A 23,900-nucleotide genomic window follows, 5' to 3' on the forward strand; every position below is an offset into this window, starting at 1 on the left:
TTTTTAATCATATTTCAAGTTTCACTTAATTTTGTTGTACATTGTAACAGTCACATTTCCAAATATTTATGACCCACCTTCTGTCAGTCATGTACCACTACCGATCAAATGTAAAAGAACGTTGTGTAGTTCTAACTTCCTGTTTGTTTTTGTTTTCTTTAGATGTAAAAAAGGAGGCATCAAAGTTTGTATTTGCTGTTTCTGCAAAACTGGCTCTGTTTATGCTCGTGATCAGCTTGCAGGCATTGCTCGTGGTGGAAATCCCTGAGTTCGTCAGAGTATCAATTTAATGAATAAGGACATAATTTTTGCAATAGAAGAGTAGCTTCAATCCTTGAAAAGCTTAAAGTCCTGAACAGTGAACTGTGTTAGTGTTTCAGTCTGTAGTACTGTGTTTCTGTCTTTGTTGGTGAGTTTCCTTTTGTATTTACTTCCATTTTACAGATGCATATTGCATTTATGTTGTGACAGTTTTCCAGGCTCTTTTTCCAATGACTAAAATGCATATTTGAGCTGTTTTAACTGAAAGTAACTAGTACTGACATGTTAAAATGTGTCTGTGCTCTTGTGTATTTTTTTTTTACTACTTAACCCCTTTCACAGACAAGGCTTAAATCTAGTCCCAGACTAAAATGCTGTCTGAGCAGTTTTAACTGAAAACATATCTTAAAATATGTCACTGCCATTGTTTTGTCTCAAGATAAACACTTTTCTGAGGCATGTCTATAAAATCTACTTAAATAATTGAACTAAGGTCTGATCCTGGCTTAGCCTAAGCTCTGTCTGTGAAACCAGGTCTATTTGTTTTAGTCACCATGAAATGCCATTTTTACAGCCACTTGTTTTTCCTGAATGTGATGTTAATTCCTGTTCAAACAGTGTGTGGTTAGAAATACATATGTACAGTATGTAAATTGAAATGACATTATTTCAGGGTGCAAACCTGATGAAAAATCAACTTGAATTTCAACCTTGATTCAATGTTGATTTAAGGTTGTTCTGCTATCTGGGTGATATATGTTTGGAACAACATGAGAGTTAGTAAATGATGACTGGGGGGTTTGGGTATGGGGGTTAACTATCTATTTAAAGACATTCTGCTGTGAATAAGATTGCACTCACCATTTTTAAAAGCTTGGATGAGTTTTCGGCTCTGTATTGGAGTCAGAAAAGGAGTAATGTCATCGTTTCCAACAAATATAAGATCTTCTCTTTTTCTGACACCAATAATATCAATTAGGTGTGCAACAAGTGTCTTCAGCATCTCATCCTCAAGTTCAGGCAGTATCTTTTTAATTTCACATGATAAGCTTTCAATATCCATATCTGTGTTAATTTAGAAAAGGTATATTGCATGATGCAGGGATACAACATTTAGTCCTGAAGCCTGATATACTGGAAGAGGGTAGTAATCGCACAATCTATCAGCATGAACACACAGAAATTTTTCTTCTGAAATTTCTAGGCAATTAAGACTGAAGCACGTCAACCACAAAGTGCACTTGTGTATGGCTGATAAAAATCATTGGTATCTTTCCAAAAATGAAGTCCAGGGACCTCATTTATAAAACTTTGCGTAGATTTCATCCTAAAAGTGTACGTACGTGCAAAAGCTAAATTCTACGTACGCACAAAAAAAATCAGATTTATAAAACCATGCGTACGCCAGAACCTGCGCACAAATCCCTTTATAAATCCCAGTCAGCGGAAGATTGTGTGTACGTGCATCTCCACCCTGTCTCCTCCCCGAAATCACCATATATGGAGATTACGACGCCTAGTTTTACTATGCATAACCTCATCTGCATATCATTTCCATGCACATTCCCATCCACGTGACACCACGGTTAACACCGTCAAAGGTACAAGACATTGGAAAATATTAGATATGGACTATAAATGCTATGTTTTAGAATAAATATATCAAAATATGCATAAAAACAAAATTGTATAAATTGCTTCAGACAAAGGTTTTAATATAGAGTTACTTCATTCATTTCCACTGGCCAAATAGTATTTTAATAGTTTTAAACAATTCAAATCAAATTTAAGCAGTTTTACTGATAAGGTGAACACATCTTTTAGGAAGTTTATAAGTTATTTTTAGTGGAGACAGATAGGCATACTTATTTATTGCAGTGTAAATACAATTGTCTTTCTCGGCGCGTCACTGACAAAGTATTTTAAAAAGAAAACATCCAAATCTTACCGTTTTCCTCATATTTTTCCTTCAAATGGTAATTGTTTGAAGATCCTTCACACGACATCAACACCTCCTGCAGCTGTGGTTGTACAGTAAGATATTATCATTGGACCTATTCAATCTGGACAATGGACTGTTAGACTACCGAATCCAGCAGTGTCTTACATAATATCCAAGTTAAGTGTGCATCACTGATCAAAATATTTTGTCATAACATCTGCAGTTTAGTTTAAAGAGAAATTGTGCTCCAAGCCCTCCTCGCTGTCATTAAAACAGCGTGTCACAGGAAAAGTGATAGAATAGCACATCTACTATCTCAATTCATATCATGTTTGTTTAACTTCTGCGTAATGTAATTTCAGTGCTTATCGCCAATAGTGAAAGTGTAATATTAATGTAAATGTGTATATCAAAATGACAGCTGTACTTCATAAATGGCTAACATCCGTTTTCTTTTTTTCTTCAAATCACAGTTGTGTTGTCATTATTATTACTGTGTTGTATTATTATTACTTATAAATCACTTACTTCCACAAATGTTTTTTTCCTCTTAAGTCTCAGCTGTGTTGTTATTATTCTTTATAAGCAGAAGAGGTACAAGTAGCCTAGGAAAGTTGCATTCCCTAATGAAGCAGGGTGTGGCTAATATCAACAGTAGATGGATGTACCAAAATGTACATACATACCGTGAGGGAACTTGTGCTTTCCTACTGCCTCGAGGAAGAAACCTAGAGCAGTCTCTGCCCGGTTGTTGGTTGCAGCCCTCAGATACATGACCTGATGAATAACGCGTTTTGTAAAGTTATTGGCATCTACAAAATTGTATGACAACATATTTACACAATTATTTAATGACTGTATAGACTCAATTTATCACTAACCTTTCTTGAGTAGCCATCTATGCCCCCAAATATTTCTAAGCCATATCTGATTATAAAAAAATAATATCTTATCCAAACAGGTACCTAAACAGTTCTGAAAACAGAATAAATATCTAGCTGTACAAGTAACATCTACAAAAATAATTGAACCTACCTGATCAGCTTGTGGTTGGTGTCCAAATGCACGAGGGAGGTGCCTGAACTGAATAGGATCTTCTCACAACATGTCCAAGTGACATTCTAGCAAGAACTCCAGCTGAATCCACTCTATTCATAGAGTCCCAGACTCTGCTCCATTGGACTCGATGACCAAGAGCTTTCAAGTGTCCTCTCATCATTCTGTAACCGGAGTTTTGATTGTAACCACAAGATTGTCTAGCTCTTTGTCCGTCAGGTGAGTGTATGTTCCCCTCACTGTAATGCCAAACTCGTGCATTCTTCGTTCCACGGTTTGTGTTGACATACCAAGCAGTTTAGAAATGCAAGGTACAGTCAGACCCAGTTCAATTAAATGTCTGAGGTGCTGCTCAGACACAATTAGTTTGGGACGTCCCGTTGGTCCAGCAATTTCACTCACAACAACTGAAGAGGTACGTCTCGTGTCCAGTCGGTTAGAAAGCACAGAACACAGGTGCGAAAGACACTGCATTACCTCTTGAGGCATATGTACACGACTTGTGTGTGCAGTGATCAATGTCAAGCCATTTGTGCAAATAAAATGTAAATAGTCTAGGTCCAGAGGCAAGCGCTACATGGCTTCCTGTAATTGCGACAATAGTCGCTCTAAAAGCAGCCTTGACACTGCCTGCGAATATACACAAAATATTAAGTGAAATTATCAAACCAAATTAAAGCGAGCATTTAATGCACCTACAATATATCACATTTAACCCACTAACAATATGTTTATGTTCAATTACCTGAGATTGTCCGACATTTGCCAGCTGACGTTAATTATTCATCTTCACACCTGTACGAATTAGCCACAGAATCCATGAGTCGCACTGGACTGGAGTGAAGTCAAATTCCCTCTTCGATTGATTGGCTAAAGGAGGAGCTGTCAATCTAGAGCTAGTGGACCAATGGTGGCGTTTAAGCCCAGCCTAATTTGCATGAAACTCGAACTGCAACATTTGGAAACGCAAGAGCAAAACGTAGAAAGAAGAGCAAAGAGAAAAACAGCACAAGCGCACAAAAGAGTAAAATATGAGCAGAAAGAAAAGAGTAATAAAAGCAAGGAAAACGACTTTTAAGAACGCATAAACACAAGTTTGAGATTTGTACAATATCATTTTTAATGTGTTTAAAGTTTTGATTCATGCTTGTTATTTTTTTAAATGTGCTTTTGATTTTTCGATTTACACTTATTATATTTTGATCCGTGACCACGTTCTTTGCCATTCCAATCATTTTGCATTATTTGTTAAAGTTTGCGCTATATATTTTTTACATGTGTTTTTAAATTTTTGATTTACGCTTATTATATTATGATCCGTGACCATGTTCTTTGCCATTCCAATCATTTTGCATTATTTTTTAAAGTTTGCGCTATATATTTTTTACATGTGTTTTTAAATTTTTGATTTACGCTTATTATTTTTTGATCCGTGACCGCAATACTATTGGCGGGAATGTGATCCCATAGGATTCCCCAAAACATTGGAGATTCTTCTCCATATATTTCAATTATCATTTCCGTTGTCCTTTTCAATGTAGGATTTGGCCCTCCCCCTGTTGCAGGGTTTTTTCGCTTGAATATTTGCTTTTTTGCCTCTTGAACCATATTTTTAAAACGTTTCTGAATGTCTTTGACAGATCGTGAGACAGACGGGTTGACGCTGTTAACTTTTTCAGTTATTGTTGTCCACACCTTGTGATTTTTGTTATTGACGTTGTAGTTGCTAAATCTATTCATTAAAGTGGACTTATATAGTGATGGTTGATTTTAAAACATAATGAATCAGTGTGTTGAATCAGCTGTTTGGAGAGCTAAAGTCACGTGATTTCATCACTTGGCCCTGAATTTGCTGGTTTAACACATAATCTGAATCATGATACAACACAAAAGATTTATAATGCTTTAAAGTTATTTGAAGTAGTGTTTTGATGACATGGGGGTAAGTAATAAATGAAAGAATTTTTATTTTTGGGTGAACTAACCCTTTAACTTTCATTATTCAAGTGTCTGTTTTGTGTTAAGTTTATTTTCCTTGTTAACTTCATTAATTAAATGTGCTTACAATAATCAAGAGTGAGATAAGAAAATGCATGTTCCAGGTTTCCCTTTTAAAAATAAAGTCTCAGTGTAAGTGTAATGTTATATTATTGTTAAAACATTTGTCAGATGAATACATGAAGTGGTAAATTTTGATAAAATGTGATTTGTAATAGTATTAAAAGGATTTGATATAGTTTAAATGGATTTTAAATGTCAAAATGGCATTAAACGTGCTTGATATGCATTTTGTTGTAGAAATTGATATTTTAAATCAGTAATGAGTTAGGAAGTGTTAAGGCAAGAAAGTAAAAATGAGCAGTTTTATTCAATGTGTTGACGTATTTAAATTGAAACAGGAAGACAGGGTGGAACATATTGAACAGCTTTGGACCTTTTTCTAAAAATAGGCAATAGTGTTTTACACCACAGTTCAGTTAGAGCTGTTGAATTTGTAAAAACCTCTGTTTCCTTGTAATCTCTATTATTTATTCTGGTAATGCCATTTATGTCATTTTAAAATACTGGGTTTAAATGTGTCTGATTAGCAGTGGTGAGGCTGGATTTTCCAGGCAACCATAAAGGTACTAAAAACACATCTAAATCAGTTCATGTGAGTACAGTGGTTCAACATTAATATTATAAAGCAACGAGAATATTTTTGGAGCGCCAAAAATATTCCGAAGATTAACGAAGGTCTTACGGGTGTGAAACGGCCTGAGGGTGAGTAATAAATGACAGAATTTCATTTTTGGGTGAACTAACCCTTTAATATTGATTGCTTCTTTTACTTATACTGATCCTTGAAATATAACGTTTTACACATTTTATACCCATGTTTAAACTAAAATTTGTCCACATTTTATATATTGGTAAAACACACTGAGTTTTAATGCGTTTCAATTCGGACACTTTTCCCTAGTCATTTCAATAGCAAAAAGTGTCCTAATCAACCTGAATTCCATATATATATATATATATATATATATGTTAATAAAGTCAAATAATTGTATGTGAGAGAGTCAGTTGTAATATCATTGCGTTCCTATTGGTCAGTGTTAGAGGATTCATCTTACCAATTAAAATTTAGCTCATATTAATTTTAATTTTTAATTTTGTTTAGCCTTCTAATAACCATAAAGACAGCCAAACAAAACCAGAGAGAAATTAGCCTGCTCCGGAGCAGGCTAGCTGCAAAGTGTAAATCTCCATAGTAACTTAATGTAGATTAATTTAGCCTCCCTTCATGCAACCGAGTCAGGGCTAAATTCAGCCAGGATAACTGGAAAATCCCAGCTTAATCCCTTATCTTGCTTTTGTGCAATACCCCCCAGGTAAAATTATTGGATTTTATGCACTTATGTTATTGTAAACAATGCAGCGTCTGAACAGGACTTTTATTGTGGAGTGACAACATGATGTCATAAGACTGCGCCGTGCTCCTGCATCTGCTGTGATTCTGCTGAATAAAGGTTTGTTTTAAGAATTTAATCTTTTTTAATCAACAAAAATAGCTTTAATGGTTTTTAATAGTTTTACAAGCGATGTGAAATTAGTTTCTTTATTATTTAATGTAACAGTGTGATTCTTTATCTATCTGTAATGAAGAATATTTGTGTGAGTAAAACTCATCCACTGATGAGAAACAGTAAACCTGCGTCTCATTTCTCTCTCTCTATATCATAAATCAGTTTATCATGAACACGAGTTCAGTCTCTGGAGAGTAATGATGGAGAAACTGAACTTTTCAACTCCGAGTCAATTGAATCAAACACTTTGAGAAATGATTCAGTGAATCACGACTCGTGCTGCTCAAACAGTGAACATGAACGAGAACAACAAACACTAACAAACTAACTAATCGTGTTTTCATCAAAGAGTAATCATTTAATCTATAGTCCTTTAAATACCACATGTAGATCATGAATGTCTAAATATGAAGTTTATTCATTTTTAGCAAACACTTTTTAAGTGTTGTTGTTGTCCAACCGGTCATTGAAGACCATTAACTCTGTTAAGTATTCTCTTCTTAAAGATGGCGTTTATTAAAGAGGAGACTGAAGACACGAAGATTGAGTTTATTAAAGAAGAGAGTGAAGACATAAATATGGAGTTTAATAAAGATGAGAGTGAAGACATGAAGATAGTGTTTATTAAAGATGAGACTGAAGACGTGAAGATTAAAGAAACATTCAGTGTCAAACATGAAGATATTGAGGAACAAACAGGTTGGTTTTATTCTCACAGATGAATTTGATCATTATTAAAATGTCCAGCTCTACAGAAATAGAGAATATACAGAAATATAATCTTAGAGAATATTACAGAAGTAGCCAAAACAATTATTTTCTGCAACAATAAACCCAATATCATCTTCTGAATAGAGAACAATGGAAAATATGTTTTTCTGTTCATGCTCAAAAGAAAAAATAGTTTTGTGCATTCGTATTTATATTAAATGTGTTTATAGACTAAATACCATAAAGGAGTGGTCGCAATAGGCGGCCCTTGGGCCAAAACTGGCCCGCCAGCAATAATATCTGGCCCGTGCCAGCAGCCAGATTATTTGAATAGCGGCCGGTTCTGAGATAGATCCTCGACTCGTGGTGTCGTATTATCACTGTGTCTACTAACTTACACCAGACACGCCGCAACAGCTAAAAGCTGTCTACCCTGAACAAACCGACCACTGCAAAGCACTTGGACTACAAACCCGATTCCAAAAAAGTTGGGACACTGTACATATTGTGAATAAAAAGGAATGCAATAATTTACAAATCTCATAAACTTATATTTTATTCACAATAGAATATAGATAACATATCAAATGTTGAAAGTGAGACATTTTGAAATGTCATGCCAAATATTGGCTCATTTTGGATTTCATGAGAGCTACAGATTCCAAAAAAAGTTGGGACAGGTAGCAATAAAAGGCCGGAAAAGTTAAATGTACATATAAGGAACAGCTGGAGGACCAATTTGCAACGTATTATGTCAATTGGCAACATGATTGGGTATTAAAAGAGCCTCTCAGAGTGGCAGTGTCTCTCAGAAGTCAAGATGGGCAGAGGATCACAAATTCCCCCAATGCTGCGGCGAAAATTGCAAAGAGTTTAAAGATATCATCTACAGTGCATAATATCATCCAGAGATTCAGAGAACATTCATATAAATATATATATATATATATATATATATATATATATATATATATATATATATATATATATATATATATATATACACAGGTGCTGGGCATATAATTAGAATATCGTTAAAAAGTTATTTTTTTTATTGTATGTTATTTAAAAAAATGAAACTTTCATATATTCTAGATTCTCTACATGTAAAGTAAAACATTTCAAAAGTTTTTTTTTGTTTTTTTTATTTGTTGATTGGAGCGTATAGCTCATGAAAATCCAAAATCCAGTATCTCAAAATATTAAAATATTTACATTTGAGTTTCATTAAATGACCATCCCTACAGTATAAATTCTGGGTATCACTTGTTCTTTGAAACCACACTAATGGGGAGGACTGCTGACTTGGCAATGATCCATCGTTGACACCCTCCACAAAGAGAGTAAGTCACAGATGGTCATTACTGAATGGGGTGGCTGTTTACAGAGTGATGTATCAAAGCATATTAAATGCAAAGTTGACTAGAAGGAAGAAATTGGGTAGGCAAAGGTGCACAAGCAACAGGGATGACAGCAAGCTTGAGAATACTGTCAAGTAAAGCCGATTCAAACACTTGGGAGAGCTTCACAATGAGTAGAATGAAGCCGGAGTCAGTGCATCAAGAGTCACCACACTCAGACATCTTCAGGAAAAGGACTATCAACAGGGTTCCTACACATTTTCCATTTCAAAATTCCATACTTTTCCATACTCAAATTTCCAGACCTCCTTCCAAACGATTTTCTGCCATTGGTAATCCTTGGTCTCCTTTTCTATGTTTTACAGTCTTACAGTTTTTTACTGATTTTTAAATTAGTGTTTGATTGTTGAAATAAAGTTTGGTATTTAGTATTCACGTCTAGGCCCTTCTTAGCCTGACGTGGTCATACTCAATTCTAGTTCGAATATGAGTCTGATACTGCTCCATTGGGCTTTGATTATGGGGGAGTATTTCAACCGATCCAGGAAAGACCTCAATTGGATAGACCTACAACCAATCAGAGCTACAGAGTAAGTGACGTATGTTGAGCGATGCATAGTTGTCAACAGAACTCTTCTTAGCGACCATCGGGGCCAAAATAAATCAAACTTTTGCCGAATCCCGTAGGAAGGACGGCAAAGACATCTTTCCCATCGACAAATGCCTTGATCGCGGTCCTCTGTTCCTCTTTTAAAATTAATGCACTGTCGATATCTTCTAAAATGGACGCGATGGTGGAATCTACACATCTCAGTTCTTCAACAACAGCCATCATTGTTGTAAACTAATTGACCTTTCGCAAAGACCCGCCCCCCTTAGTTACTGTTGCTTTGTCCGACAAGCCGTGGCGCTGTCACGCCACACAGAGTGGAAAATACATCGCGGAGCAAAGAGGAAACTGACAACACGTCGACAGACGAGACAGAGCAGGTTACTTATGATATTAAACAAAGTCCCAGCTTTCAAACTGTGTAGTTATTAAAAAAAATCAAACAATAAAAACCGTTTTGTGGCTCTTTAATGGGTTGTGACCATGATCGTGACAGATTGCTGTAGTGCCTCAGCTCAAGAGGCTCCTTAACCGATCATCTCTTACTACGAGTCCATTTATAGCATCAAATAAACATGAATGAACATGAGAATGAATGTTGTTTCAAACGCGGAAAGACGTCAATATGCACAATTTTTCAAGTTTAACTCTACCAATGTTAATCTTCTAACTCCTGACTGCTTTGTTGGACAAAATGGCGGATGCGGCGTTCTGATTGGTTAGATCGCTTGTCAATCAAACTCCCCAAGCGCTCTTTGATGACGTGGCTGATTACGTTTCTGGTGATAATCTGTCAATCATCGCCCTGACAATGTGATTGGTCCGAACAGTTTCTGTTCGGGCATAATTACTCCTCTACGGATCAAGTCCAGACCGAACTCCCCGACCTCAAAATGTTGTGGGCGGGGCTAAGTTCGGCTGGCATCCAGGCTAGGCCCTTCTCTTCTTAAAACCACAAACCTGTGTGACTTTTGTTGGGGAATAATCTACAAGTACTAATATATTCCCTGTTTAACAGGGTGGAGCAGTGACTTAGTTTGTTTCCATTTCTGACAATACCACTCGCTACATAGGCGTAAATATTTAATTTGTTTAACATTCTAATAATTCGACACATTCACTTCATTCACATCCTTCTCTGATTTATCCATTCTGCTCTGTTGTCGGTATTTGTTGTTGGTATCAAAGCATTTATATAGAGAAGCCTACGAGTAGGTGTAGCCTACACAAGCACAGTATCAGTTTCCGTAATATTTTATAAATTCATAAGTTTCTAAACCTCTGCAAATTCAAAAGAGGTGTAAAAGGTGACGTGTAGGAATGAAGTTGTTGTAGGGGGGTCTGGGGGCATCCTCCCCCATGAGAAGATTTTTGTGATTTTTAACATGTAAATGAAGCATTCTAGTGCACTCTGACAAGAACATAAATGGAAAAAACAACAACATTTGCTTCAAGTTATGAAATAATAATAAATTATTGCCAGTGGGGCTGAGCACAAATTTCACAATTGAATGTGATTTTGATTCAGAAGCTTGCGATTTGATTTGATTACCTTTGATTCAGTATTGATTAATTTGGGGCCTATCAGGTACAGTACAAGGCAAATTTCCTCAAAGAAAAAAAATGTACATATAAGGAAGTTTATATACATTTTTAATGACAATTATTTTTCTACTCTTTTTTTTATGTGGGCCTAAACATTTAAATGGTGGCTGTCATGAAACAGATTTACATTCAATATTGAAGCACATGTTAAGTACAAATACAATGAATATGCAATAGCCTATAGTGCATATATTTAGCAAAATGCTCCTCTCGAAGTTCATTTTTGTAGCTGACATTAGTTTTTGGACATTGAACGGCTTTTCTGAGGTAGGCTAAATGTGACATTTTTACAAGCCGTTTTATTGACGCCTTTCTGCGGTTGAAACACTGATTGATCGATTGCATGTGACATGATATGGATTTCGGTAAGTTGTACTGTATCTTTCAACATACCTTTGGATGTTCATTTATGTTTATTGTGTGTTGTAACTAGTAAAGCAGAAGAGATGTCGGTTCACGAGTGCTACAGCGATCTATGACGACACAGAGCGCCAAGAAAGATTGCGACTCACTCCAGTCTATGGGAAAGTAGCCCATTTTCAATTCTTGCGAGAATCCTGAGACACACACACTCGCCCCAAAAAAACCTCTTCGGATCTACACGATTCACATAAATTATGTATTTTGATTCAAAAGGGCTAATTTTGCTGTAAAGTGACTAGTTTGCAGGTATGATAAATTAGAAAACTGAATAGAGACAATAGTCTGGAAACACAAATATTTTTCCATACTCCGATTTCTTTTTTCCATACTTTTCCAGACCTGGAAATTACTCAAATCAAATTCCATACTTTTCCAAACCGCGTAGGAACCCTGTATCAAGCCACTTCTGAAACAGAAACAACATCAGAAGCATCTTACCTGGGCTCAGGAGAAAAAGAACTGGACAGTGAGCAGTGGTCAAAAGTCCTCTTTTCAGATAAAAGTAAATTTTGCATTTCATGTTGAAATCATGGTCCACGAGTCTGAAGGAAGACTGGAGAGGCACAGAATCCAAGCTGCTTGAAGTCTAGTGTGAAGTTTCTGGAGTCAGTAATGATTTGGGGGGCCGTGACGTCTGCTGGTGTTGGTCCATTGTGTTTTATCAAGTGCAAAGTCAATGCAGCCATCTTCCAGGAGATTTTGGAGCACTTTATGCTTCCATCTGCTGACAAGCTTTATGGAGATGCTGATTTCCTTTTCCAGCAGGACTTTAGCACCTGCCCACAGTGCAAAAACCACTTCCAAGTGGTTTGCTGACCATGATATTACTGTGCTTTAATGGCCAGCCGACATGCCTGACCTGAATCTATGGTATATTTTTAAGAGAAAGATGAGAAACAGTCGATCCAACAATATACAGATGATCTGAAGGCTCAATAGTGCCTCTGCAGTGCCACAGGCTGATCACTTCCATGCCACACTTCGCTGATGTTGTAATTTGTGCTAGGAGCAAGTCATTTGCTGTAATATGTGCTGCCGACCAAGTATTGAGTGCACAAATGAACATACTTTAAAGAACTTTTCTGTTTTGTAAATCCCTTTTTTGATTCATCTTAGGAAATATTCTAATATTTTGAGAGACTGGATTTTGGACTTTCATGAGTTGTACGCTCTAATCAAAATAAAAAATTTTTTTTGAAATGTTTTACTTTACATGTAGGGAATCTAGAATATATGAAAGTTTCATTTTTAAAAATAATTTACAATAAAAAAATGAACTTTTTGATGATATTCTAATTATATGACCAGCACCTGTATATATAGAAAAGGAACCCCAGATGTGTCCACAATAGGGACTTTAAGCAGCAGCTGCTGATACAACAGCAACGGCATTCTGGCGTTCTGTTGCGCATGCGCAAATTTAACTGCTACTTTTTGGCATTCTACTGTTACCGTCTACTGCGGGAGAGTAGCCGATTTGCCGTAGTTGATAATACGTGATAGACTAGATAAGTAAATGTTATGTTCTATGGTTATGTGGTATTTTAGTTGTATCTGTATGTCATTGGTTGCTTTTGGCATTAATTCTCTTTCTTTTATTTACATGTAATGTATTGTTTACTATGTTAAATGATTAAATGATCCATGCCGTCCTCTTTGTTGTTGCTTAGCGATTTTTGCGTTCTTTAGCTACGGCAGTTGACAGTTTACTTCCAGTCGCCGTTGCCGTTCCATCGACAGCTGTTGCTTAAAGTCCCTATTATTGAATCTGGCCCCCTTTTAAAAAAAGTTTGGACACCCCTGGTTTAGAGCATACATGTTTTTGGTTTTGATGCATTAAATGTCTCATTTTTTTATGTCTGTTTTCGTCCTAGACCTGATGGCACTGAAAGAGGCGAGTCATGAACTTAATGAAAGGGAAGAAGAGAAAAAACATTACGATAAACATTATGATTTCATGACTGGAGAAAGATTAACACAGGCTAAAAAGTGTTCCTCACAAAAAAAAGCTCAAAAGACAGGAACTAAAAGTTATTTCACCTGCCAACAGTGTGGAAAGAGTTTTGATCAACATAGAAACTTTCAAGACCACTTGAGAATTCACACTGGAGAAAAGCCTTACACCTGCCAACAGTGTGGACAGAGTTTCACATTTAAAGGAAACCTTAAAGTCCACGTGAGAATTCACACTGGAGAAAAGCCTCACACCTGCAAACAATGTGGAAAGAGTTTCAGTCAAAAAGGAAGTCTTATAGCCCACATGAGAATTCATACTGGAGAGAAACCCTTCACCTGTCAAGAGTGTGGACAGAGTTTCACTGTAAAAGGAAACCTTATAGTCCACATGAGAAATCACACTGGAGAGAGTCCATTCACCTGTGAACAGTGTGGAAAGAGTATCAGTGGGAAAGGAAACCTTGAAATCCACATGAGAATTCACACTGGAGAGAAACCCTTCACCTGTCAAGAGTGTGGACAGAGTTTCACTGTAAAAGGAAACCTTATAGTCCACATGAGAAATCACACTGGAGAGAGTCCATTCACCTGTGAACAGTGTGGACAGAGTTTCACTGTAAAAGGAAACCTTATAGTCCACATGAGAAATCACACTGGAGAGAGTCCATTCACCTGTGAACAGTGTGGAAAGAGTATCAGTGGGAAAGGAAACCTTGAAATCCACATGAGAATTCACACTGGAGAGAAACCTTTCACCTGCCAACAATGTGGACAGAGTTTTACACATAAAGGAAACCTTAAAGTCCACATGAGAATTCACACTGGAGAAAAGCCTTACACCTGCACTCTGTGCGGGAAAGGCTTCACACGGGAACGAAACCTTAGGAAACACATGAATATTCACACTGGAGAGAAGCCTTTTACATCTGATCAGTGTTGAAAGAGTTTCAGATTTAAAGGTGAGCTTAAGTGCCACATGAGGATTCACTGAAAGAGAACTGTTTTAGAAGTCATACCTGTGGAAAGAGCAGAGGTGTAAAGAGTACCTGAAAACCATACTTGAGTAAAAGCAGAAATACCTGACAGCAAAAAATTACTCCCATTACAAGTTAAAAGTGACAAATTCTAATACAACTTGAGTAAAAAATCTTGGAGCATCTGATTTTAACATTACTTAAGTATTTTACTCATGCTAAATGTAGGCTCAGAGATGCACTAGTCTTCGACTACCTAAAAGAAATGCCAGTAAAAATAAACGATTTGATTGATGAGAAATCATGTTTATTTTCTAAAATCAAAATGAAACTGAACACCGCAACATTGTAATAATTCAAGGTTGACACAACAGCCTCTCAAAAGTCTGCAAAAATCTCAGTTAAGCGCAAGTGCCCAAAACGCCACAAGTTAACCAATATCCTTCATAAAGGTCTTGTCAATACAACAGATAAATAAAATAATTTTAATTTTAAGAGAACACTTACTCAGGCAACTGGCTTCAGAACAACTAAACACCAAGCAAAGAAGCTATGAGACAGTCGTTTAAACACACATGGCTGAACAAGACACACAGGGCCATGTGGGTTTGGATTTTGATTTCCCTTCATAATAAAAACCTTCATTTAAAAATGGCATGTTGTGTTTATTTGTGTTATCTTTGATTCATATTTAAATTTGTTTGATGATCTGAAACATTAAAGTGTGACAAACATGCAAAAAAATAAGGAAGGGGGCAAGCACTTTTTCACACCACTGTATATAGCACTTTATTTAATAGATTGCTTAAAAGCAAGCAGCTTTACAGTATCAAACATGAAAAACAGTGTCAGTGCCTCAATTCATCAGAAGCACAACTTCATTTTGTACTATTACGGCTATGTTCATGTTTTCACCCGCGGAGATCTTACCTCAATGAACTCAAACACATGAGTCATAGAAGCGTTCCACGTGAGTGAAGGCGGAGCCTCGGCGCACACCTCCTATTATGTTATCGTCACGGACCAATGGTAGAACGAATGTGTTTTACAGCGGGTTGTTGTTGTGAAAACCTGGCAACCCTGCTCATCACCGGTGCAGTCATGACCTCATCTCCTAAATCAAACACCTACAATTCACAACTAACTGCTAATGCACTCGCATTCATGTAAAGTACAAGTTTGGTTGAGTACAGGCAAGATAAAGTACCTTCAATGCCCTCTTTATAGAAGAAACAAATTGCTGCAGAAAACGTTAGGTGCCATGCAAAAAGGTTAATTGCATTATGTGGCGAGGGGGGCGTGGTTCAGCGAAGTCTGCAGAGGGAGAGAGAGTTAGGAGACGAGCGGTGAGTGAGTGGGTTAAATGCAAATGACGAACACCTGTCTCTTGTTTCAGTAATTGGCGTGGAGAGAGTATATAACGCCAGGAGAAACAGGAGTGGCAGAGAGAGAGAAGGACTACTGACTGCTGCTGCCTCGGAGACACTGAAGTGCTGGAGTGAAAAGTTGTGATTTATGTTGTGACCGTTTTGTGCCTGTCTGCACACCCTTTTGTTTATTCTCAGAAACTGAATAAAAGAGCTGTCAGTAGTCAAAGCCGACCCTGTCCTCTTCCTTCCTAATACTGAACTTTGTTACACTGGTGCCGAAACCCGGGAAGGGAGAGGAAAGCCGCCGCCATGCAATCGTCCTCCGGAATGCCATTTGCGGAGATTATCAGCAGCCTCGCGGTCATGCAACAGGAACAACATCAGGCCCTGCTGGATTTACGGAAGGATCAAGAAAGAACCTTCCAAGTCGTTGTCCAAGCCCAGCAGGAGGACCGTGAGAGGTTCCGGAGCTGGATTGACCGGGAGGTTCGACTGGAAGCCACGGAACATCGCGCTGTGCCCACCCCCCTGCCCTTCAACAAAATGGGATCTGCGGACGACCCGGAGGCGTTCCTTGACTTGTTTGAAAAGAAGGCCGAGCTGTCAGGCTGGCCGCAGGACCAGTGGCCGATGCGCCTGGTCCCGCTGCTCTCCGGGGAGTCCCAGATAGCGGCACAGCAGCTTCCGGTCCAGAATCTCCTGGTCTTTGACGACCTGAAGAGGGCCATCCTCCAGCGGGTCGGCCGGAGCCCTGAGGAACATCGCCAGCGTTTCCGCTCACTCGAGCTGGCTGAGTCCGGCCGGCCCTTCACGATGGTCCAACAGCTCCGGGACTCCTGCCGCAAATGGCTGCTGGCTGAGGGAAGCGACATGGAGAGGATTATTGATCGAGTGGTACTGGAGCAGTTTATTACTCGGCTACCGAAGAAGACAGCCGAGTGGGTCCAGTGCCACCGCCCCATGTCGCTGGACTCGGCCATCCAACTCGCAGAGGACCATATGGTGGCGTGCCCTGGGGTCGGCGAACCCCTTCCATCTGCTTCTCTCTCTCCCTCTACATCTTCTGTCCCTCTCTCTCGTCCTGTTCCTCTCCCCAGGTCGCGGCCACCTGGCTATCCATGAGTCCCGCCCCGGGGGCGCGGCGGGCCTGACCAGAGCCAGGAGGGCGTGACTGGCTGCCACGGGACAGGACCCCACTCCTGCTTCTCCGCTTTCTCCACGCCAATCATTTACCCCACTCCCTGCCACTGGAGCGGCGGGGAGGTCTGGACCAGCCTGTTGGTGTTGCGGGGACCCGAAGCATTTCATAGATAAGTGCCCCGTGATGGAGGTTGGGACAATGGTCCGGGTCCCGGATGTCCCGCAGGCTGCCCCCGGTCAGGCTGACTGGTACCAAATACCCGTGAGTATCAAGGGGGGTACCAACAGGCTTTGGTGGATTCAGGCTGTAACCAAACCTCGATACATCAAAGCCTGATTTCATCCGGGGTATTGGATACAAGCCGCGTGGTTAAGGTGCGGTGTGTGCACGGGGATGTGGTGGAATATCCTGTAATACCGGTCATTATTCAATTCAGGGGACAAAAGCATAGTGTTAAGGTGGCAGTTAATCCGCACCTCCGGCATCCGTTAATTCTGAGAACAAATTGGCCAGCATTTTCTGAATTATTGGGTTATTTATGCACGGATGCTTCTTGGGGAAAAAATGCGGTGGATGTGGAGGCGCGGGTGCAGGCGGGGGAGACTGATCGGGGACCACTGAGTGTTGCTTCAGGGCAGCAGAGTGAAATCGAGAGCATAATTCTCTCGGATCGCGATGACTTTCCCCTGGAGCAGTCTCAGGATAAGACATTAAAACATGCATTTGAACAGGTCCAAGTCATTGACGGTCAGCCTCTCCAGCCTGGACGTGCGCTTACCTATCCATATTTCACAGTGATAAAAAATAGGTTGTATCGGGTGACCCAAGACACCCAGACAAAGGAAGATACAACCCAGTTGTTAGTTCCAAGGAGCCGCCGGGAAATGCTTTCCCAAGCGGCTCATTCTAATCCAATGGCTGGACACTTAGGACAGGCAACAACACTAAATCGCCTCATGACCCGATTTTTTTGGCCGGGCATTCACGAGAATGTGCGCAGGTGGTGCGCGTCTTGTCGTGAATGTCAGTTGGTGAATCCACCAGCCACCCCAAAAGCGCCTTTGCGCCCCCTTCCATTAATGCAGGTCCCCTTCGAGAGAATTGGCATGGACCTCATCGGGCCATTAGAGCTATCAGCTCGAGGACATCGCTTTGCATTAGTCATTGTGGATTATGCAACACGATATCCTGAAGCAGTGGCTCTCCGCAGCATTTCTGCTAAGAGTGTTGCGGACGCACTGTTTAGTCTAATCTCCCGGGTGGGGATTCCAAAAGAAATCCTCACCGATCAAGGCACGGCGTTTATGTCATGTACATTACGTGAACTTTACGAATTATTGGGCATTAAAACGATTCGTACCAGCGTCTTTCACCCACAAACTGACGGGCTGGTCAAACCTTTTAATCGCACGCTTAAAACCATGATTCGGAAATTCGTTCAGGAAGACGCCAAAAATTGGGATAAGTGGTTAGAACCCCTCTTGTTCGCTGTGCGAGAAGTCCCGCAAGCCTCCACTGGGTTTTCCCCCCTTCAAGCTTCTCTACGGACACCAGCCCCATGGGGTACTGGATGTCCTGCGAGAGACTTGGGAGGACGGACCATCTCAAAGTAAAAACGAAATTCAGTATGTAATGGACTTGAGAACAAAACTCCACACTTTGGGGCGGCTATCAATGGAGAATTTGTTACAAGCTCAGGACAGACAGAGCCGGTTGTACAACAGGGGAACTAATCTACGTAAATTTGCACCGGGAGATAAAGTGCTTGTATTGCTCCCCACGTCAAGCTCAAAATTACTTGCAAAGTGGCAAGGACCGTTTGAGGTCACACGGCAAATTGGAGATCTCGATTATGAAGTAATACGGTCAGATAGGAGAGGGGCACGTCAGATATATCACCTCAATCTCCTTAAAAAATGGAATGAGGCGGAGACAGTGATGCTGGCGACGGTGATTGGAGGAGAGGATGATCTTGGGCCAGAGATGAATGTCAAAACACAATCTCTCGCGCTGGCTCCAGGAGGAGATCACCTCTCACCCTCCCAGCTCACTGATCTCACTAAATTACAAGCGGAATTTGCAGACGTGTTCTCGCCCCTACCTGGCCGTACTAATCTAATTCAGCACCACATTGAGACAGAGCCGGGCGTGGTAGTTCGCAGCCGGCCATATCGTTTGCCTGAACACAAGAAAAAAGTGGTTCAGGCAGAATTAGCGGCAATGCTTGACATGGGAGTAATAGAAGAATCCAACAGTAACTGGGCGAGCCCGATAGTTTTAGTTCCGAAAACGGACGGCTCGGTTCGGTTCTGTGTGGATTACCGTAAGGTCAATGCTGTGTCGAAATTCGACGCGTATCCAATGCCATGGGTGGACGAACTGCATTAATTGGCTTGGTACGGCTCGCTTTTATTCGACACTGGACATAACAAAGGGTTATTGGCAGATCCCCTTGTCTCCATTATCTAAGGAAAAAACAGCTTTCACCACGCCGTTTGGATTACACCAATTTGTCACCCTTCCGTTCGGGCTGTTCGGGGCTCCGGCTACCTTTCAGCGTCTCATGGATAGGATTTTACGGCCCCATGCTGCGTATGCTGCTGCCTATCTTGATGATATAATTATATTTAGTAATGACTGGCAGCGGCATATGCAGCATTTGAGGGCCGTGTTGAGATCGCTGAGAGGAGCTGGACTCACGGCCAACCCGAAGAAGTGTGCAATTGGGCGGGTGGAAGTAAGGTATCTGGGTTTCCACTTGGGACATGGACAGGTGCGTCCCCAAATTGACAAGACAGCAGCAGTTGCGACCTGTCCGCGTCCCAAAAAGGAGGTGAGACAGTTCTTGGGGCTGGCGGGATATTATAGAAGGTTTGTACCTAATTATTTGGACCTCACCAGCCCCTTGACCAACCCAGTCTCATATGAAAATGTATCCTGACTACGTTGGTCCAAAGTGCAAAACGTAGAGGGGTTACAATAATGGCCTTTAAATTGTATGACTGTTACATTTTTTTTGCCTATTGTTTTGCGTCCAAGTCACGTGACTTTAGAGAGCCCGGCCGTGAGAACAAAAAAAATGGCGGACGTTTCTCTACTTTTTAGTGAAAAAAACAATATTTTGAGTTAGTTTATGCATAAAAATAAGTTTTGATTACATTTTTAGCGAGAAATATATATTTTATTTTCATAATATTCACTCAGTGAATGTACATAATCACTTGCTTGCGCGTTGTTGCAAAGATTTATCTGATCTCGCCAGAATAATGTGAAACTGCTACGTTTTGGTTGCTATGGACAATATTTTTATTTTCTGCATCAAAATAAGGTTTGATTACATTCTAAGCAAAAAATATATATTTTATTTTCATAATATTCATTCAGTGAATGTACATAATCACTCGCTTGTGCGTTGTTGCAAAGATTTTTCAGATCTCACCAGAATAATGTGAAACTGCTACGTTTTGGTTGCTATGGATGCTACTATTGCCTAAACATAGCTGTGGCCCCAGATTCCACATACTCTTCCTTACAATTTCGCTCCGTCTGACGGATCAAACCCCTGCCTACTGTATGCGTTGCGTCTGAGGTTGATTTGCTGATCAACACATCAATCCGTGGCAACGGGTGAAACTAATGTTGATAAGTTACGATGAGTGGTTTTAATGTTGACATCTACCGGAACCTCCGTGCATTTAACTTCCTGTCTGGTGCGAGCTCATTGACGGGATTTGGCGCGTAAATTCCCCACGAAAAAGGAAAATCAGGAAAAGTTAAACAAGGAGGAAATGGAAGCGTGGAAAAATGAATAATCTTGACCCCGAGGATGATATATTCCTGGTTGATGCGTTCCTGGATGAGTACAAGGTAAATAACATTATTTCAGTAGTGGAAAAAGCATACTAATTGCATGTCAATTACAAGGTGTAAGACCATAATAGACTAGAGGTATAGCAGGAAAGAAGTATCAAGGTGCAAAACTGCAACACTCCAAATGAAAATTGTGCAATTATACAGTTCAATGTTCTGTACCTTTTATAATAATTAAATAATTAAATAAATTTATATTCTTCACAGAAAATGAGCCAAGGCCAAAGTGTCTGAGTTTTAACAAATAATTAATCATGTTATTTTTCTTTTGAAAAAAAATGAAAACGGGTCAAACAGACCCGAACAACATACATAAGTGGCATCACATTTTTACATGTGGGTAACATAGCTGCGAGAGGTCAAGCAGATTGACGAGATTGAGGGGGTCGTGTTCGCTCTTTCAGCCACCCACCATTTAAACTTGTTCATCCTCAAAGGTAGGTAATGAATAGGCTTATACTTAGTGATATATACATATACTAACGGAACCTGAATAAAAAAGTTAGTTAGCGCCGTCTACATCATCATTCGTTAATTATTTATCACCATAAATTTATAGGGATGTATCCAATGACATAGGGGTTTATTGGGAATTATATTAGCCACCGCATTTAACATTAGCTGCAGTTGGCGGCAATATGCTAATCGAGGTCAGAATAATATGATAAATTGAAAACTTTAGGAGCTACAGTAAGAAAAGTGGTAAAATCATTCACACAAAAATACAATGCCTAGATGAAAACAGAGATCAACTTGGAGCTATATGAAACTATGGAGTATAGGTAATTGTTGCATAGAATCTATAGTTGGGCTGTGCGATATGGACTAAAAGTCATATATAGATATTTTTCCGTGTCTGGATAATTTCATACGTCTATTATTAATGGCCCGCGGTAAATCGCTCTCCCACCACTCACTCATACTACAAATCCCACAATGCACTGCAACTGATGACACACAGGTCATCAAAACGAATTGGCGGCTCAAGGGCAGAAATTTATTGTCATTTAAAATAAACTACATCGACATTAACAATATCTCGTGCTGTATCGTGTTTAAAAATGTAAAACACACATGAAGTGTTGATATCTGACACCTGCCTAATGATAATGCTGAAATAGGCCAAATTACAAACATTTATAATGTAACACCTAATAAGGCAGATCCTTTGTCTCTTTGGTTATTAAATCTTTATTGTTTTTTATTCTAGTTTTAAGATGCCACGAGGGTCAACAATAACAACATGTGTTGGTTGCAAAGCAGCTATTGGTGTGGCCACCAAGACCTGCAAATATTGCCAATCAAGTGCAGCCAAGAAAGCAAAGACTGGCAAAAAAACTTCTGAAATTTGAGGACAGAAAGGAGACGTGGTTAAAAAACAAAAACAAAAACCAAACCACCTCTCATGTTATTGATGAGGCATCTGTCTTGGTATGTGTTTAACGTCTGTAGCCCACAATGTTTAAGACATTTATAATTGCTTATATTTCTGTATATATTACATAATATGTATCTTTATTTTCAGGTGGAAAAGTTAAACACATTGGGGTACAAGGCCATGGTCTTTATTGGAAAGAAAACCAAAAAGCAGAAAACCTGGTCCGCACAAGTCCTCCAGCCAAAATGGCAGCTGTCAGACCATTCTGAAAAATACCTTGACAGGATGAAAGGTCTCTTTGAACTGTTAATTAATGGTAAGTGTGTGTGATTATTTAAAATCTTACTCCATAGTCAACATAAAAATAAATAGGACACAGCAATTACAGTTGGGCATTTTCTTGGTACTGCTGTCACAGGGCAAACCACAATGGGCCAAAAATAGCTATTCATCTGTTGCTTCATCAAATTTGGTCTTTGTTTTATCCAATAGGTGATAGCTGAAGCAAAAACAAACTACTGGCAAGTGAATTACTGAGGTCGTATCGGCCACAATGTGCCACCAGAACAGCTTCATTCTAAATAGGAACTGATGATGATGGAGAGCACTGTTGCACATCCAAAGTCTTCTGTGGGTGTTTGGTGCCTCATTTTTAGCTGTATATATAATTCACTTCAGTCTACTGTGTATATGGACAAGCTCAGTATGTGCACACACATATCAAAATACATGTCTGTAACAATTTCCGTCCTATGCTTTTTTCTGTTAAGTAAGGGATAATGTATAGCTACGCAGTTGTTATTAGTGTGTTAATACAACCACGCCAGTTTGATCAGTACTTGAATCAGTCTGAAGGGGTTGTATTCGCTATAACAATCACCTTGCTACACATTATCCTGCTTATTACATGGTTACCTATACCAAATAAATCAATAATTTGTCATTGTAATCATTTTCTTATTACTCAGTTTGTTTACGTGTTTATACACATAAATTATGCCCGTGATGATCATACAACCCCTATTGCAGTGAAGTTCCTATATTCATGAATATACAATGAAGACAAGACATTTAATGTTCAAACTGAAAAAACTGAAAAGCTTTATTGTTTTTTTTTTGCAAATATTCAGTCATTTTGAATGTCATGGGGCATGGGTATGCCATGTACACTACCACACACCCATGACTTTTGAACTTTGAGCACTGATAACAATCTGGGTGGTCCTTTTCATGACACTCACGTGTTTCCACTGAACCTGTGGAACCATGTTCCAAACATTCCCAGTCTTGATCTTGTCCCAGGTTTTATAGGAGTATGTTGCAGGCCTCAAATTCAAAATGAGTTAATATTAGCTAACTAACAATAAAGTTTTTCAGCTTGTCTTTGTAGAGTATTCAGTTTAATATAGGTTGAAAATGATTTGCAAATCGTTTTATTTTCGTTTTACAGTTGACTCAGCCTTGTTGAAATTAGGGTTTGTAAAACACATTGAATCAGATTGACAAAATTTTCATACTTAAATAAAGAAAATACGTAAATCATTCTCATCATTCTGTGAGACACTGTGCTCTGTGAATTGAAGCATTATCTGTCTGGAAGACACATCTCCCATCAATATTGAGGTTATAGGAGAAAGGTAATATGTGTAGGAGGAACTAAATTCATTGTTTTT

The 23,900-nt window shown here is 39.2% G+C and overlaps 2 protein-coding genes and 1 long non-coding RNA gene across 3 annotated transcripts; 2 read left to right on the forward strand and 1 right to left on the reverse strand.

The window, feature by feature from the left end:
- Positions 1 to 2,736: 2,736 nt before the first annotated feature.
- LOC125265436 lies at positions 2,737 to 3,448 on the reverse strand. The gene is made up of 3 exons (XR_007184259.1): positions 3,239 to 3,448; positions 3,085 to 3,130; positions 2,737 to 2,980 (listed from the first exon to the last, which is right to left on the reverse strand). It is a non-coding gene; the product is annotated as an uncharacterized LOC125265436 (long non-coding RNA).
- Positions 3,449 to 6,702: 3,254 nt separating this feature from the next.
- LOC125265424 (gastrula zinc finger protein XlCGF57.1-like) lies at positions 6,703 to 14,707 on the forward strand. Its single transcript, XM_048185642.1, has 3 exons — positions 6,703 to 6,771; positions 7,335 to 7,527; positions 13,413 to 14,707. Exons 2-3 carry the CDS (start codon positions 7,335 to 7,337, stop codon positions 14,432 to 14,434), a joined length of 1,215 nt encoding a protein of 404 aa, XP_048041599.1. The 5' UTR covers positions 6,703 to 6,771; the 3' UTR covers positions 14,435 to 14,707.
- A 625-nt stretch (positions 14,708 to 15,332) lies between these two features.
- Positions 15,333 to 22,513, forward strand: LOC125265428. The gene is made up of 3 exons (XM_048185647.1): positions 15,333 to 17,240; positions 22,060 to 22,280; positions 22,375 to 22,513. Exon 1 carries the CDS (start codon positions 16,148 to 16,150, stop codon positions 16,958 to 16,960), a length of 813 nt encoding a protein of 270 aa, XP_048041604.1. The 5' UTR covers positions 15,333 to 16,147; the 3' UTR covers positions 16,961 to 17,240; positions 22,060 to 22,280; positions 22,375 to 22,513.
- The last annotated feature ends 1,387 nt before the right edge of the window (positions 22,514 to 23,900 follow it).

Source organism: Megalobrama amblycephala, linkage group LG3 (genome assembly GCF_018812025.1).
Source record: "Megalobrama amblycephala isolate DHTTF-2021 linkage group LG3, ASM1881202v1, whole genome shotgun sequence".
NCBI classification, from domain to species: domain Eukaryota; kingdom Metazoa; phylum Chordata; class Actinopteri; order Cypriniformes; family Xenocyprididae; genus Megalobrama; species Megalobrama amblycephala.

Excerpts from the sequence above, each read along its gene's own strand:
- LOC125265428 (XM_048185647.1), top strand. The coding sequence starts at position 16,148 with ATGCAATCGTCCTCCGGAATGCCATTTGCGGAGATTATCAGCAGCCTC.
- LOC125265424 (XM_048185642.1), top strand. The coding sequence starts at position 7,335 with ATGGCGTTTATTAAAGAGGAGACTGAAGACACGAAGATTGAGTTTATT. Across the intron at positions 7,528-13,412 it reads AGATATTGAGGAACAAACAG|ACCTGATGGCACTGAAAGAG; the intron begins GTTGGTTTTATT and ends TTTTCGTCCTAG.